Here is a 17,099-nt window from a genome sequence, read left to right as displayed (position 1 = left end):
TGTACTTGATAATCCTAATGATAATTTGGCTCCAAACATTTTTTCAATAGAAATATTCCAAGATAAAAATGTATGAAATGGATGTTGTGCCAACTCCTGTTCATGGGAGTGAATTGTGGATGTTGAATGTGAATGGGTAAAAAGGGAATGGTTTTTGTAGCATAAAGTGATGAATGTGGAAATACATAGAAGATGTGATAAAAAAAATTATTGTTTGTGAAAGAATGGATTAGATTATTTTCAGATGGTTTGGACATGTGCAAAGAATGGGTGACGACTGATTCTGTCAGAGTATTTTCGGGTGTTTTGGACATGTGCAGAGAATGGGTGACGACTGGTTCTGTCAAGAGTATTTTCGGGTGTTTTGGACATGAGCAGAGAATGGGTGACGACTGGTTCTGTCAGAGTATTTTCGGGTGTTTTGGACATGTGCAGAGAATGGGTGACGACTGGTTCTGTCAGAGTATTTTCGGGTGTTTTGGACATGAGCAGAGAATGGGTGACGACTGGTTCTGTCAGAGTATTTTCGGGTGTTTTGGACATGAGCAGAGAATGGGTGACGACTGGTTCTGTCAGAGTATTTTCGGGTGTTTTGGACATGAGCAGAGAATGGGTGACGACTGGTTCTGTCAGAGTATTTTCGGGTGTTTTGGACATGTGCTGAGAATGGGTGACGACTGGTTCTGTCAGAGTATTTTCGGGTGTTTTGGACATGTGCTGAGAATGGGTGACGACTGGTTCTGTCAGAGTATTTTCGGGTGTTTTGGACATGTGCTGAGAATGGGTGACGACTGGTTCTGTCAGAGTATTTTCGGGTGTTTTGGACATGAGCAGAGAATGGGTGACGACTGGTTCTGTCAGAGTATTTTCGGGTGTTTTGGACATGAGCAGAGAATGGGTGACGACTGGTTCTGTCAGAGTATTTTCGGGTGTTTTGGACATGAGCAGAGAATGGGTGACGACTGGTTCTGTCAGAGTATTTTCGGGTGTTTTGGACATGAGCAGAGAATGGGTGACGACTGGTTCTGTCAGAGTATTTTCGGGTGTTTTGGACATGTGCAGAGAATGGGTGACGACTGGTTCTGTCAGAGTATTTTCAGGTGTTTTGGACATGAGCAAAGAATGGGTGACGACTGGTTCTGTCAGAGTATTTTCAGGTGTTTTGGACATGTACAAAGAATGGGTGACTACTGGTTCTGTCAGAGCTGACGATCGTGATGTCATCATATGCTTTGGATCTTTCGTTCTACCATTATTAGAATACTGTTTTCCTAGTGTGATGTCTGCAGTATTTTCTCTGGATATTTACCATTTAAGACAAAATCGCCTCAAGAGTCTTAGGCTACTATCCAGAAGCTCTGTTCAAATAAGAAACTCTTATTAACTATAGCGTCTCCAACACTATAGAGTTGGTGCGTTCTACTCGCTTTGAAATGTAGCTACATCACCCAGTGCAAAAGTATCTAGCCCAACTGATATTGATTATTGTGAATTTAAAATTAAATATTTAGCATTTTGTTATGAGCCTTTATCTAACTGTAATTGTTCCCTGTTTTAAATAGCCTCTTTCAAATGTAAAGTTTTTATTTCCTCATTCTTTTGACCTTTACACTTCTCCTTTATGTTGTACGTTTTAATGATTATACAGTGGTGGTAGTAGTAGTAGTAGTAGTAGTAGTAGTAGTAGTAGTAGTAGTAGTAGTAATAATAATAATAATAATAATAATAATGGTGCCGGTTTAGTATGGGGCTTACCTTTCGAGTATGGCCTACGAAATTCTATCTGTTTCAGTATGTGGCCTAACCTAACCTTACCTAACATAACAAGCCAGGTAAGCCCCATACTAAACCAGAATAAAAAAGGTAGGCCACATACTAAACCGGCACAATAATAATAATAATAATAATAATAATAATAATAATGATAATGTGATGATGATGATGATGATGAAGTGAGCACACCCCATTCTGCCTTCGTGTCAAACAACCGACAGCCATCTTGGGTAGACAACCTGATATATATTTGTTCATCTCCCGGACTTTCCCATCCAGGATCTCTAAGGTCTTCACGCCATTTATTGTCAAAATCAGCCAATCACAAGACAGAACTTGGGTCCAATATTCTTTTTTTAAAGCATCAAACGTAATGGCTACTGTGGATTCATTCTCATCTTTCCCTCATTCTGTCAATAAAAGTCCCTCCTGGGGTGGGGAGGGAGAGACGGAAGGACGGTCTGGGTTTCCTTTCGTATCTAAGATTATTTTCCCAATTTCCAACCACTCTATTCTTGTCCTCCTTCTTTTCCCTCGGCGGTAACAGACCAACAAAGGGACGAGCTTCCTCTCATTTGGTGTCCTTTCTTAAATGTCCGACAAAAAAATGAGAGAGGGAGAGTTATTCTCGGAGCGTCAACATTGACACGATCCTGTGGGACTCAATCATCTGTTCTGTATTGTCCTCTCGTCTTCCGCCTCTTCTTCTTCTTCTTCTTCTCTCGTTCCCTTATTCCATTTGGACCATAGCTTTACGTTTTAGATTTTTTTATGAATCGTACGTCATATTCAACAGGAATTTTATATGAAAAGCAAATGGCGGTTGACTGATAAAGCAAATGGCTGTCCACTGATTAAGCAAATGGCAGTTCAACGGAAAAGAATACGGCAGTCTAATAGAAAACAAATGGCGGTCCAATAGAAAAACAAATGGTAGTCCAATAGAATAGCAAATGACGGTCCAATGGAATATCAAATGGCAGTCCAATCGAAAAGCAAATGGCTCTCCACTGATAAAGCAAATGGGTCTCCACTGATAAAGCAAATGGCAGTTCAATGGAAAAGAATATGGTAATCTAATAGAAAGCAAATGGCCGTCCAATAAAAAATAAAATGGCGGTCCAATGAAAAGGCAAATGACAATCCACTGAAAACTCAAATGAGAGTCCAACAGAAAAGCAAATGACTGACCACTGAAAAAAACCAAATGGCCGATCAATGGAAAATAAAATGACAGCTCAATAGAAAGCAAATGGCAGTCCAACAGAAATGAAAATGGCAGTTCACTAAAAAAGCAAATGACAGTCCACAGACGATGCAAATTAACTGGCGAAAAGGAGGATTGACTCTCATGACGACAACTTGCTTAACATCAGCCGTTTCATATAACTAAACAGAGGTATATATCACCAGCAACACGTCAACCCTCATACAAAGTACATAGCACTTTACGTAAACTAAAGTGCCTTTTCGTTCCAACACCTCCTCCACCAAACCAGCTCAATATCTTATCAGCTTCCTTGTCATTCCTAAAGCAAAACTTCAAAATAGTAAAATATTTTCCTCATTAAATTCTGAAATCTCTACCGAGTGATTACGACAACAGTGCAGAAGTTTAAGCGCACTGTTCTTGAAATATTTTATTTTCCCTTGTTCCCTTTCTTCGCTGGGCTATTTTCCCTGTTGGGGCCCCTCGGCTTAAAGCATCCTGCTTTCTCAACTAGGGTTGTAGCTTAATAATAATAATAATAATAATAATAATAATAATAATAATAATAATAAACCAATGCCCTGATTTAACCTCATTCGCCTCAGACATACACATTCTCTGCATCTTTTATTCCAAGATTCATTCACTCATTAGCATAGAGTTTTGTCTCCCTAGGCATTTATCCTAACTAATGAGAGCATTTTTATTATTTTTCTTATAAAGTTGTAACTTTGTCCACGGTTGCAGTGCATATGTTCAATCTACTATTCTGACATGCAACAACACCTTTTATTCCTGCATCCTAACGTGTATTGTATTTATTCATTTTTTCTACTCCTATATACGCACTGTTATAAAGCCGACCTAAAATTTACTTAATAAACTTCAACTCCAATACCATTTAGTGCAATTATTCCCTTTTCCTACACTTGTTGACTCAAAACTCCCCCTGCTGACCCAGTGACCTGGGCCATAGTTTAGCCAGATCCCAAAAACTCCTTCAACTCCAATGTATTTCAAAATGAAGCCAAGAGACTAATGCTTTGCGGATGACTGACGACTTCAAGTTAATCATAAATTTATTTGTAAATAGAATTGTCGTGTTGGTATTGAAACCACCCGGAGAAATGTTTGCTTTGAGTATATCCTCGTCCGAATTACTGCCAATTCATACACAGTTAATATTCATCCTTGACTTTGTACTAACCTTGCCAAAATATTGTTAAGTACAATCAAGGATGATTTTAAACACATAGCAGCAATTTAGTGGAATTATAATAAGAAAACTGTATAAGAAAACTGTAAGTTAAGTCCAATATAATTTATAAAACTCTTACAGTACACAGTAAATTTACATTGGCAAAGTGGACAAGATATTGCATCAGAATAAAAAAACAAAAATATTATGCAAGACGATAAATATCTGATGCTCAGTTTATCTATGTCCAAATTCATTCATTTTGGAATGAAAAATCAAAATAAACCATTTGATCAAGTTGGATTAAACCTAACCAAGATCTTTCGAGTCGGCTGAACCCTCGTTTAAAATGAAGGTGCATAAAACACTACTTTGTGGTAGCGGTACTTCTCGATCTGTTTAGGGTTGACTATTTAAGATAGGAACCTGACAGGAGAAGATCGAGAGGAAGGCAGAGCATTTGATGGCGAGATAAGGTGAAGGATGATATGGAGAAGAGCTTTGGTGAAAGAGCATGCATGCCTTTGATAGAAAGCATTGGAGAGAGCGTGCATCAGGCAACCGACCCCTTACTCTAGGGATAACGGTGGGAAAGATAAGGTGAAGGATGATATGGAGAGAAGAGTTTGGTGGAAGAGCATGCCTTTGATAAAAGACATTGGAGAGAGCGTATCAGGAAACTAACCCCTTAATGTAGGGATAACAGTGGGAAAGAAGATAAGGTGAAGGATGATATGGAAAGAAAAGGTTTGGTGGAAGAGCATGCCTTGGATAGAAGGCATTGGGAAGAGCGCATCAGGCAACCGACCCCTTAATGTAGGGATACGGTGAGAAAGAAGAAAAGGACGCAGAGGGGTTCAACCTGCTGTTGATGTGGGCTACCTGTAAGTGCATGGGGCGACTAATAAAGTGGAAGTTTGACAGCAAAATGTTTCATCCATGATTCACCGTCTAAAGGATGAAAGTGGTGGGGACTTGTGTTCTTATAAGAAATAATTCAACCCCTTAAAAGAAACGGTCTTATGATGATTACTTATGTTATGTAATTCAGTAGAAAACGGACAGAGAAACCTTCCTTTTGGCACTTTGGATCTCGCATTCCAAAAGACCGGCGTCAGTGGTAGCCCATTATGGCTCTAGTTGCTTCTGGAAACGAAAATGTCGTCGTTTATATCCATTTTGTTACCAATGCTGTCAGAAGAGAATGATTTTAAGATTGTTAAGAAATCAACAAGTTTTTCATAGATCAGAATGCAAATCTTTGGCATAGCATTCGTCCAAAGTAATCTATGGTGTCGAGAAAATGTGTTTGTGTCTTTAAATCTCATCACCTTAAGAACTTACTGTACGATACAAGAAGACGTGAACTCTTCTTGAACACTCCCTTGAAGTGTGAAAAGTGAATAAAATTAAAAATATATAAATAAACTGTACTTTTACGCAAATTTATATTCACTGAATAGAATGTAAAATAAAATGAACTGACAAGAAGGATTTTCTGCACAGCTGAAACTCCGTACTTAGGATGATCTTCCCTGGAACGCGTCGTGACCTATTTTAGATACCAGATGGACTTTCTCACACACTGAAGGCCCCTCGGGGGGGAGGGGGGTGTTAGTGTCGTCCTTGTAGGAAAAATACCTATTCCTTCAAGGTGTCGTAAGTACAATACGCGCATATGTAGGATTTTTTTCGACCCCCACGTACAGCCACTTTTTATCATCCTACATAATTTTTGTTCCCGTTTCTTTATTCTTTCACTCTAATGGTCTCGCGTTTATTTATTCTTACACCTCATTGTTCCCACGTTTCTTTATTCTTTCACCTCATTGTTCCCACTTTTCTTCATTCTTTCACCTTATTATTCACACGTTTCTTCATTCTCTCACCTCTTTGTTCCCACGTTTCTTTATTCTTTCACCTCATTGTTCCCACGTTTCTTCATTCTTTCACCTTATTATTCACTCGTTTCTTCATTCTCTCACCTCTTTGTTCCCACTTTTCTTTATTCTTTCACTGCATTGTTCCCACGTTTCTTCATTCTCTTACCTCATTGTTCCAACGTTTCTTCATTCTCTCACCTCTTTGTTCCCACGTTTCATCATCCTCTTACCTCATTGGTCCCACGTTCTTCATTCGTTCACCTAATTGTTTCTGCGTTTCTTTATTCTTTCACTGCATTGTTCCCACGTTTCTTCATTCTCTCACCTCGTTGTTCCCACGTTTCTTTATTCTTTCACTGCATTGTTCCCACGTTTCTTTATTCTTTCCCCTCATTGCTCCCACGTTTCTTCCTTCTTTCACCTCATTGTTCCCACGTTTCTTCATTCTCTTACCTCATTGTTCTCACATTTCATCATTCTCTCACCTCATTGTTCCCACGTTTCTTCATTCTCTCACCTCATTGTTCTCACATTTCATCATTCTCTCACCTCATTGTTCCCACGTTTCTTCATTCCCTCACCTCATTGTTTCCACGTTTCTTCATTCTTTCACCTCATTGTTCCCACGTTTCTTCATTCTCTTACCTCATTGTTCCCACGTTTCTTCATTCTCTCACCTCGTTGTTCCCACGTTTCTTCATTCTCTTACCTCATTGTTCCAACGTTTCTTCATTCTCTCACCTCTTTGTTCCCACGTTTCCTCATCCTCTCATCTCATTGGTCCCACGTTCTTCATTCGTTCACCTAATTGTTTCTGCGTTTCTTTATTCTTTCACTGCATTGTTCCCACGTTTCTTCATTCTCTCACCTCGTTGTTCCCACGTTTCTTCATTCTCTTACCTCATTGTTCCAACGTTTCTTCATTCTCTCACCTCTTTGTTCCCACGTTTCCTCATCCTCTCACCTCATTGGTCCCACGTTCTTCATTCGTTCTCCTAATTGTTTCTGCGTTTCTTTATTCTTTCACTGCATTGTTCCAACGTTTCTTCATTCTCTCACCTCGTTGTTCCCACGTTTCTTTATTCTTTCACTGCATTGTTCCCACGTTTCTTCATTCTCTTACCTCATTGTTCCAACGTTTCTTCATTCTCTCACCTCTTTGTTCCCACGTTTCCTCATCCTCTCACCTCATTGGTCCCACGTTCTTCATTCGTTCACCTAATTGTTTCTGCGTTTCTTTATTCTTTCACTGCATTGTTCCCACGTTTCTTCATTCTCTCACCTCGTTGTTCCCACGTTTCTTTATTCTTTCCCTGCATTGTTCCCACGTTTCTTCATTCTCTTACCTCATTGTTCCAACGTTTCTTCATTCTCTCACCTCTTTGTTCCCACGTTTCCTCATCCTCTCACCTCATTGGTCCCACGTTCTTCATTCGTTCACCTAATTGTTTCTGCGTTTCTTTATTCTTTCACTGCATTGTTCCCACGTTTCTTCATTCTCTCACCTCGTTGTTCCCACGTTTCATTATTCTTTCACTGCATTGTTCCCACGTTTCTTCATTCTCTTACCTCATTGTTCCAACGTTTCTTCATTCTCTCACCTCTTTGTTCCCACGTTTCCTCATCCTCTCATCTCATTGGTCCCATGTTCTTCATTCGTTCACCTAATTGTTTCTGTGTTTCTTTATTCTTTCACTGCATTGTTCCCACGTTTCTTCATTCTCTCACCTCGTTGTTCCCACGTTTCTTTATTCTTTCACTGCATTGTTCCCACGTTTCTTCATTCTCTTACCTCATTGTTCCAACGTTTCTTCATTCTCTCACCTCTTTGTTCCCACGTTTCCTCATCCTCTCACCTCATTGGTCCCACGTTCTTCATTCGTTCACCTAATTGTTTCTGCGTTTCTTTATTCTTTCACTGCATTGTTCCCACGTTTCTTCATTCTCTCACCTCGTTGTTCCCACGTTTCTTCATTCTCTTACCTCATTGTTCCAACGTTTCTTCATTCTCTCACCACTTTGTTCCCACGTTTCCTCATCCTCTCACCTCATTGGTCCCACGTTCTTCATTCGTTCACCTAATTGTTTCTGCGTTTCTTTATTCTTTCACTGCATTGTTCCCACGTTTCTTCATTCTCTCACCTCGTTGTTCCCACGTTTCTTCATTCTCTTACCTCATTGTTCCAACGTTTCTTCATTCTCTCACTTCTATGTTCCCACGTTTCCTCATCCTCTCATCTCATTGGTCCCACGTTCTTTATTCGTTCACCTTATTGTTTCTGTGTTTCTTTATTCTTTCACTGCATTGTTCCCACGTTTCTTCATTCTCTCACCTCGTTGTTCCCACGTTTCTTTGTTCTTTCACTGCATTGTTCCCACGTTTCTTCATTCTCTTACCTCATTGTTCCAACGTTTCTTCATTCTCTCACCTCTTTGTTCCCACGTTTCCTCATCCTCTCACCTCATTGGTCCCACGTTCTTCATTCGTTCACCTAATTATTTCTGCGTTTCTTTATTCTTTCACTGCATTGTTCCCACGTTTCTTCATTCTCTCACCTCGTTGTTCCCACGTTTCTTTATTCTTTCACTGCATTGTTCCCACGTTTCTTCATTCTCTCACCTCGTTGTTCCCACGTTTCTTTATTCTTTCACGGCATTGTTCCCACGTTTCTTTATTCTTTCCCCTCATTGCTCCCACGTTTCTTCATTCTCTCACCTCATTGCTCCCACGTTTCTTCATTCTTTCACCTCATTGTTCCCACGTTTCTTCATTCTCTTACCTCACTGTTCCCACATTTCTTCATTCTCTTACCTCATTGTTCCAACGTTTCTTCATTCTCTCACCTCATTGTTCTCACATTTCATCATTCTCTCACCTCATTGTTCCCACGTTTCTTCATTCTTTCACCTCATTGTTCCCACGTTTCTTCATTCTCTTACCTCATTGTTCCAACGTTTCTTCATTCTCTCACCTCATTGTTCTCACATTTCATCATTCTCTCACCTCATTGTTCCCACGTTTCTTCATTCCCTCACCTCATTGTTCTCACATTTCATCATTCTTTCACCTCATTGTTCCCACGTTTCTTCATTCTTTCACCTCATTGTTCCCACGTTTCTTCATTCTCTTACCTCATTGTTCCAACGTTTCTTCATTCTCTCACCTCATTGTTCTCACATTTCATCACTCTCACCTCATTGTTCCCACGTTTCTTCATTCCCTCACCTCATTGTTCCAACGTTTCTTCATTCTTTCACCTCATTGTTCCTACGTTTCTTCATTCTCTTACCTCATTGGTCCCACATTTCTTCATTCTTTCACCTCATTGTTCCCACATTTCTTCATTCTTTCACCTCATTGTTCCCACGTTTCTTCATTCTCTTACCTCATTATTCCCACGTTTCTTCATTCCCTCACCTCATTGTTCCCACATTTCTTCATTCTTTCACCTCATTGTTCCCACATTTCTTCATTCTCTTACCTCATTGTTCCCACGTTTCTTCATTCTCTTACCTCACTGTTCGCACGTCTCTTCATTCTCTCACCTTATTGTTCTCACGTTTCTTCATTCTCTCACCTCATTGTTCCTGTGTTTCTTTATTCTCTCACCTCATTGTTCCCACGTTTCTTTATTTACCCCCTCATTGTTCCCACATTTCTTCATTCTTTCACCTCATTGTTCCCACGTTTCTTCACTCTCTTACCTCATTGTTCCCACATTTCTTCATTCTCTTACCTCATTGTTCCCACATTTCTTCATTCTCTTACCTCACTGTTTGCACGTTTCTTCATTCTCTCACCTTATTGTTCTCACGTTTCTTCATTCTCTCACCTCATTGTTCCTGTGTTTCTTTATTCTCTCACCTCATTGTTCCTGTGTTTCTTTATTCTCTCACCTCATTGTTCCTGTGTTTCTTTATTCTCTCACCTCATTGTTCCCACGTTTCTTTATTTACCCCCTCATTGTTCCCACATTTCTTCATTCTTTCACCTCATTGTTCCCACGTTTCTTCACTCTCTTACCTCATTGTTCCCACGTTTCTTCATTCTCTTACCTAACTGTTTGCACGTTTCTTCATTCTCTCACCTCATTTATTTTCACATTTCATCATTCTCTCACCTCATTGTTCCTGTGTTTCTTTATTCTTTCACCTCATTGTTCCCATGTTTCTTTATTTACCCCCTCATTGTTCCCACGTTTTTATTCTTTCACCTTATTGTTCCCATGTTTCTTTATTCTTTTACCCCAATGTTCCCACGTTTCTTCATTCTTTCCCCTCATTGTTCCCACGTTTCTTCATTCTCTCACCCCATTGTTCCCACATTTCTCCATTCTCTCACCTCATTGTTCCCACGTTTCTTCATTCCCTCACCTCATTGTTCCCACGTTTCTTCATTCTTTCACCTCATTGTTCCCACATATCCCAACGCTTCTCCATTCTCTCGCATCATTGTTCACACGTTTCTTCATTCTCTCGCCTCATTGTTCCCACGTTTCTTCATTCTCTCACCTCAGTGTTCCCACGTTTCTTCATTCTCTCACCTCATTGCTCCCACGTTTCTCCATTCTCTCGCCTCATTGGTCCCACGTTTCTTCATTCTCTCACCTCATTGTTCCCACATATCCCCACGCTTCTCCATTCTCACGCCTCATTGTTCACACGTTTCTTCATTCTCTCGCCTCATTGTTTCCACGTTTCTTCATTCTCTCACCTCAATGTTCCCACGTTTCTTCATTCTCTCACCTCATTGTTCCCACGTTTCTCCGTTCTCTCACCTCATTGGTCCCACGTTTCTTCATTCTCTCACCTCATTGTTTCCACATATCCCCACGCTTCTCCATTCTCACGCCTCATTGTTCACACATTTCTTCATTCTCTCGCCTCATTGTTCCCACGTTTCTTCATTCTCTCACCTCAATGTTCCCACGTTTCTTCATTCTCTCACCTCATTGCTCCCATGTTTCTCCATTCTCTCGCCTCATTGTTCCTACATTTCTTCATTCTCTCACCTCATTTTTTACATGTTTCTTTATTCTCTCACCTTTTACTGGAACGGTCTCCCCGGCCTCCAATTCCATGAATCTTAACCAAACTACTGTAATACCGTAAGTAAATAAATTATCATGATTCTATTCCAGCCTTAGAATGACATGAAAACGATATGCACGTTCCAATAAAAAACATTAGATTCACCAGATAATAAAAACTTCACTGTGTGGGAAAAAGTTATGTGGGAGTAGCTCTAGCCATCCCCCTCACAAAATACACTGAATCCCAGATTTGGGGGGTGGGGGAATTCTCCCGGCGAGGGAGGGTGGGAGGTTTGACTATGATTTCCAGACAATAGCTTTCACACGAATAGTACAAATGCTTGTGTTCATAAACTCTTTTAAATAAAACTCATTACTACCTAAATGAAACTTAACTTAACTCGGACGTACTTTATTACTTAAGAGGATATGTATGTTTGTGAACATCGAAATTATTAATAACATGCACTTATGTAGGACCAAAAATCTAACGAAAATAATATAATTTTTTGAAAAAAAAAATTGCCAAACAAACTTTAGCAGAAATTAAAAAATGGTCAAAATCACTTGCTAAGTAAATTACTTGGTTTAATCTTAAGCTTACCAAACTCTGGGCCCACATAGGTAGAACACAGAAGTAACAAGGATTTACAAGAATTTTGGATGTTTCAAAGACATTTTAGTCCATCCGGGAAGACTCCATTTGCTCTTTTGAAGAGAGATTTGGTTTGAACGTTTAGTGTTCCGATTTTGGATATCTCAAAGACTCCCTAGTCCATCCGAAGAGACTCCATTTGCTCTTGTGTAGAGCGATTTGGTTTAAATGTTTAAAAAGTTTTTATGATCTTGTTTAACAGAAGAATGGATGAATGATTATCTGGCATCATAACATCAATAGTCATTGATACCAACTGGAGAATGATTAACCAAGACTTAGTAAATTAAGAAAAAATAAGTAACAATTATAAAAATGAGTAGGAAGGCCATCTTTCAATATGAACTTGAAAATGCCACTTATATCATGCACACCCTCTCCTTTAAGAATCTGCTCACCTCATTACCAGCTTCAGAGAAGAATTGTTCTCTGAAATCCCCAAGATTGAGACATTCTATCAGTAAGTGCCTAGAAGTCAGGGCAAGCAAGCAATCGTCACACAAGGGATTTTCTTCGGCCCTTACGTTATAAATATCCCTGTGACTTGTCTACCTCACTTGTGCGTTAAACGAGTGTGACCAATACTTGGGCGACAGACGGCAGTTTCCCACCTTCTTGGCAAATTATCGTATTTCCATGCAGGTATAACACTAGTGATCTTCATTGTATTCTGATCCACAGAATTCCAATAATGTTGCTATAAAGGCAAAAAGTCAATACGCAGAAGTAATTTGTCTGCTACCTCTTTTACTAGTTTGTTTTCCTCTTCATTTCCTGACATACTGTACTCACATGAGCTGGAACCCAGCAAAACTGGACCTTCTTGCCTGCAGTTGTAAAAATATAAAGCCACTCTAAAGCTCTTTAAAATTAAATGGTTGGTGGGATTAAAACAAGCCAATGCCTCCAAGGCACTTTTTGCATCACTGAAAAATGGTTAGATTACCTCTTTCATTATTGCTATTTCTAATAGCATTCCAGAGACCATACAACTCTGCTGTAAAGAAAGATGATGTTAAAAAGACCACATGTTTACAATTAAAAGAAGTATTGCACATCCCAAATCCAGCACTGGATTTGGAGCTGTTTGTAAATATAAATAGAGTATCCCTATGCTGCTCTCAGGGTTCCATAAAGGTAGATCGAATATCTTCATTAGTCATGTTGCCTTTAAAGCAAGTAAAATTACTTACTGAAGGCAATCTCTGGAAGTTTACAGGGAAGGGTAACAGATAACTTGAAAGACAGTACCAAACTCCTGGAGAAATTTAAGCTGTTTAGCACAAGTTTCACTCTGAATCCACATGGCTTTGGGAGAGTGAATCCACAAGGCTTTGGGAAAGTGAATTTATGAGGTTTTGAGACAGTGAATCCATAAGGCTGTAGGAGAGTGAATCCATAAGGCTTTGAGAGAGTGAATCCCTAAGTCTTTGGGAGAGTGAATCCACAAGGCTTTAAGAGAGTGAATCCATAAGATTTTGGGAGAGTGAATCTATAAGGCTTTGGGAGAGTGAATCCTTAAGGCTTTGGGAGAGTGAATCCATAAGGCTTTGAGAGAGTGAATCCATAAGGCTTTGAAAGAGTGAATCCATAAGGCTTTGAGAGAGTGAATCTATGAGGTTTTGAGACAGTGAATCCATAAGGGTTTGGGAGAGTGAATCCATAAGGCTTTGACAGAGTGAATCCATAAGTCTTTGGGAGAGTGAACCCATAAGTCTTTGGTAGAGTGAATCCCCAAGGCTTTAAGAGAGTGAATCCATAAGGCTTTAGGAGAGTGAATCCACAAGGCTTTGAGAGAGTGAATCCATAAGGCTTTGAGAGAGTGAATCCATAAGGCTTTGAGAGAGTGAATCTATGAGGTTTTGAGACAGTGAATCCATAAGGGTTTGGGAGAGTGAATCCATAAGGCTTTGACAGAGTGAATCCATTAGTCTTTGGGAGAGTGAACCCATAAGTCTTTGGTAGAGTGAATCCCCAAGGCTTTAAGAGAGTGAATCCATAAGGCTTTGGGAGAGTGAATCCATAAGGCTTCAGGAGAGTGAATCCATAAGGCTTTGGGGATGTAGTGTGTGCCCCATTTGCAATTTGAAAGGACAGTGAATTTGGAAACCTCTGTAATCTGTACCAATATCTAATCATAGTAGACTGGCGATCTAAGTCCAGAGGCCACTCACCGACATTAACTAAAAGACTAGATATGGGGGGATGATCTAAAAGCACCAGTAGCTAATCTGATGTTATCATGGTCAATGGAATCTAAAATCTTCAACTTGGTAGGCGAGGCTGAAGAATATATTTCACATCCATATAAAAGATTGATAAAATACAGGTTTTACACTGACTTATGAGATTTTGACGATCTGACCCCCAAGATGTATGGGCAAATACATTTTAAATATTTAAAATGTCCAAGCTTTATATTTAGCTTTTTGAGATGCGAGGCACAAGACAACTTTCTGTTGAAGGTTGAACCTAAAAAGTTTGTTTTTTCCTCAAAGGTAATACGTTGTTTTTTTATATATGTCTAGGTGTATTCCACAAATGCGACAGAAAGGAATGATAACTGTTTCATTTGTAGAAAACTTGAAGCCATTCCAATCTGCCCGTCTGATAATTCGATCGATCGCGAGTTGAATCTTTCTTTCAACTGTTGCCCTTCTTGTTCCTGCAACTGAAACATAGAGGTCATCTAATTGTGTGTAGAGAAAGTCATCTAAGATCGCAGAAGAAATCCAATCAATTGCTGGTGCAAATAAAGTAGCAGTAAGCACACTGCCTTTTGGGACTTCTTCCTGACAATCTCTTTTAGACAGTATTACCTACTCTAACATGAAAGAATCACTTTTTTTTAAAGTGGGCTGAATGAATAAAAGCCTCGGATACTTTTAAGGATACCATACCTACACTTGGTATCATATGAATTTTCCAGATCAAGGAATATTGCCACACACAGTAGTGTTGCCTGGAAGCAAACGACTCGCAAAAAGATGACTTTAGACGGATAAGTATATCCATTTCAGTGTATTCTTCGAAACCCACACTGCACTGGTGATAAAAAACCCTTCTTTTCTAATATCCATACAAGCCTTGCATTGACCATCTTATATTGTGCACGTGCTTTATCATTCCATAAGGAATTTCGTCAGGGCCTGGGGCTGTATCATTGAATGATGATAGGGTAGTCACATTCTCTCTCTTTAAGTGAGACTTTGTATCCCTCTTCTTTATTACCGCCTCCAACGAAGTTGGAAGGAGGTTATGTTCGCCCATGTTTGTGTGTGTTTGATGGTGATCAGTTTCTTGGCCACAATTTCAAACGTAGTGTAATGAAACTTATAGGGATTAACTGTTATGTAAAAAACTGGAAATGATTAAATTTTGGGGAGATCAAGGTCAAATGTCAAGACCACGGTCAAGAAAAATTTCCAATTCCCGTAATCAGCCATAAGTTTGGGTATTGTTGTTATAGAGACTTCAAACTTGGTTCATACTTGAGTGTATGAAAATCCACGACAATTAATAATGTTAAGGTCAAAGGTCAGGGTCAAGGTCGAACAAAAGGTCAGGAAATAAGCTACCGCAATGGAGATCTGCACTCTACTGAGTGTCCCTCTACTGTAGTCTTAAGTAAAGTTGAGAGTCTTTTGTTCTTCTCTACATCTACAAAGGTAGCCGGGAGAGTCCTCTGATTTTTAAGATACTTTCAAAATGATCAGCTAGTGAATTACTCACTTCTAAAGGATTAGTAATATACTGATCATTACTTTTTAACACAGGTGAAGAATTTGTAGTATATTTAAAGGTTTAAAAGTCACTCATGAATGGCAGGGGCAAGAGGATAGTGACAATGCCCAAGAGACCGATCATATATACATCTGATCAGGGCTTAAGCCCCTCTCTACCCAAGCTAAGACCAGGGAGGACCAAGAAATGGCTGCTGATGACTAAGCAGGTAGAACTATAGGCTCTACAAACCCCCAATCCTTAGCTCACTCACATGGTGAGCCTGCAGACATTACAAGAACCTATCGGCCTTGAGCGGGTCTCGAATCCCAGTCCAGCAGATCAACAGACAAGGACACTTCCATTTGGCTACCACAACCGCAATGAAAAAACAAACATAACTGATGTTGAGCTGCTTTAATCGCTCCTTGAAATTCTGTTCTGTGCCATTTCTGCGCCAACTTGCAAATGCAATTCTCGTCGAACCACGTTAACACCTGAATTTCTGATGACCACCAAAGGACTGGTCGTCATTGTCGGAACAGACCTGTTTTTGGAATGGAGTGCACTCCAGCTGTTTGAAGAGTTCCATTGAGTAGATCAATAGCATCATCAACATTCTGAAGCTCGTGTGTATTACCTTCTACTACAATCGGTTCTTTAAATTTATGCCAGTCAGCTCTATCCAAGCAACATCAAGGTGATCAGTATTCAGCTGAGCCATTGTCAGTTGTAATTACTATTGGTGAATGATCACTTTTATACCAGTCATCCAATGCTCTGCAGTGAAAGTCAGCTAGAGTTTGCTAGACAGTTAAAGAGTTCGCCATTGAAAGATCAAGGTATGACAGAGTACCTGTCTGGATATGGAAATGAATAGGCTCACTTGTGTTTAGGACCCTAATATCTTCATTTTCTATCGGTGATGCCAGTGGATAAAAGGCCTTCGAGTTTGTCAATACAGAGTTAAAGAGAGCGAAAACTAAAAGAGAAGCAGAGTTTTAGAGAGCAAAATCTGAAATAGAAGGAGAGTTAGACAGAGCGAAAACTGAAAGAGAAGCCGAGTTAGAGAGAGCAAAAACTGAAAGAGAAGCTGAGTTAGAGAGAGCAAAAACTGAAAGACAGGCAGAGTTAGAGACCAAAACTGAAACAGAAGCAAAGTTAGAGAGAGCAAAAACTGAAAGGTAAAGCGGAGTTAGAGAGAGAGATCAAAAACTGAAAGACAGGCAGAGGTAGAGACCAAAACTGAAACAGAAGCAAAGTTAGAGAGAGCAAAAACTGAAAGGTAAAGCGGAGTTAGAGAGAGAGAGATCAAAAACTGAAAGACAGAGGTAGAGAGAGAGATCAAAAACTGAAAGACAGGCAGAGTTAGAGACCAAAACTGAATCAGAAGCAAAGTTAGAGAGAGCAAAAACTGAAAGGTAAAGCGGAGTTAGAGAGAGAGATAAAAAACTAAAAGACAGGCAGAGTTAGAGAGACAAAAACTGAAAGAGAAGCAAAGTTAGAGAGCAAAAACTGAAAGCGAAGCAAAGTTAGAGAGATTGAAAACTGAAAGAGAAGCAAAGTTAGAGAGAGCAAAAACTGAAAGAGATACGGAGTTAGAGATTGAAAACTGAAAGAAAAG

General features: G+C 39.6%; 2 protein-coding genes across 2 annotated transcripts; both read right to left on the bottom strand.

The window, feature by feature from the left end:
- Positions 1-240: 240 nt before the first annotated feature.
- LOC137621831 (protein FAM186A-like) lies at positions 241-1,224 on the bottom strand. Its single transcript, XM_068352338.1, has one exon. It carries the CDS (start codon positions 1,222-1,224, stop codon positions 241-243), a length of 984 nt encoding a protein of 327 aa, XP_068208439.1.
- Positions 1,225-13,270: 12,046 nt separating this feature from the next.
- LOC137621830 (ice nucleation protein-like) lies at positions 13,271-13,891 on the bottom strand. The gene has a single exon (XM_068352336.1). The coding sequence runs from the start codon at positions 13,889-13,891 to the stop codon at positions 13,271-13,273; it is 621 nt and encodes a 206-aa protein (XP_068208437.1).
- Between the last annotated feature and the right edge of the window lie 3,208 nt (positions 13,892-17,099).

Source organism: Palaemon carinicauda, chromosome 28, assembly GCF_036898095.1.
Source record: "Palaemon carinicauda isolate YSFRI2023 chromosome 28, ASM3689809v2, whole genome shotgun sequence".
NCBI lineage: Eukaryota > Metazoa > Arthropoda > Malacostraca > Decapoda > Palaemonidae > Palaemon > Palaemon carinicauda.
The sequence above is the reverse complement of the archived record's forward strand: the minus strand, read 5'-3'. Positions and strand labels throughout refer to the sequence as shown.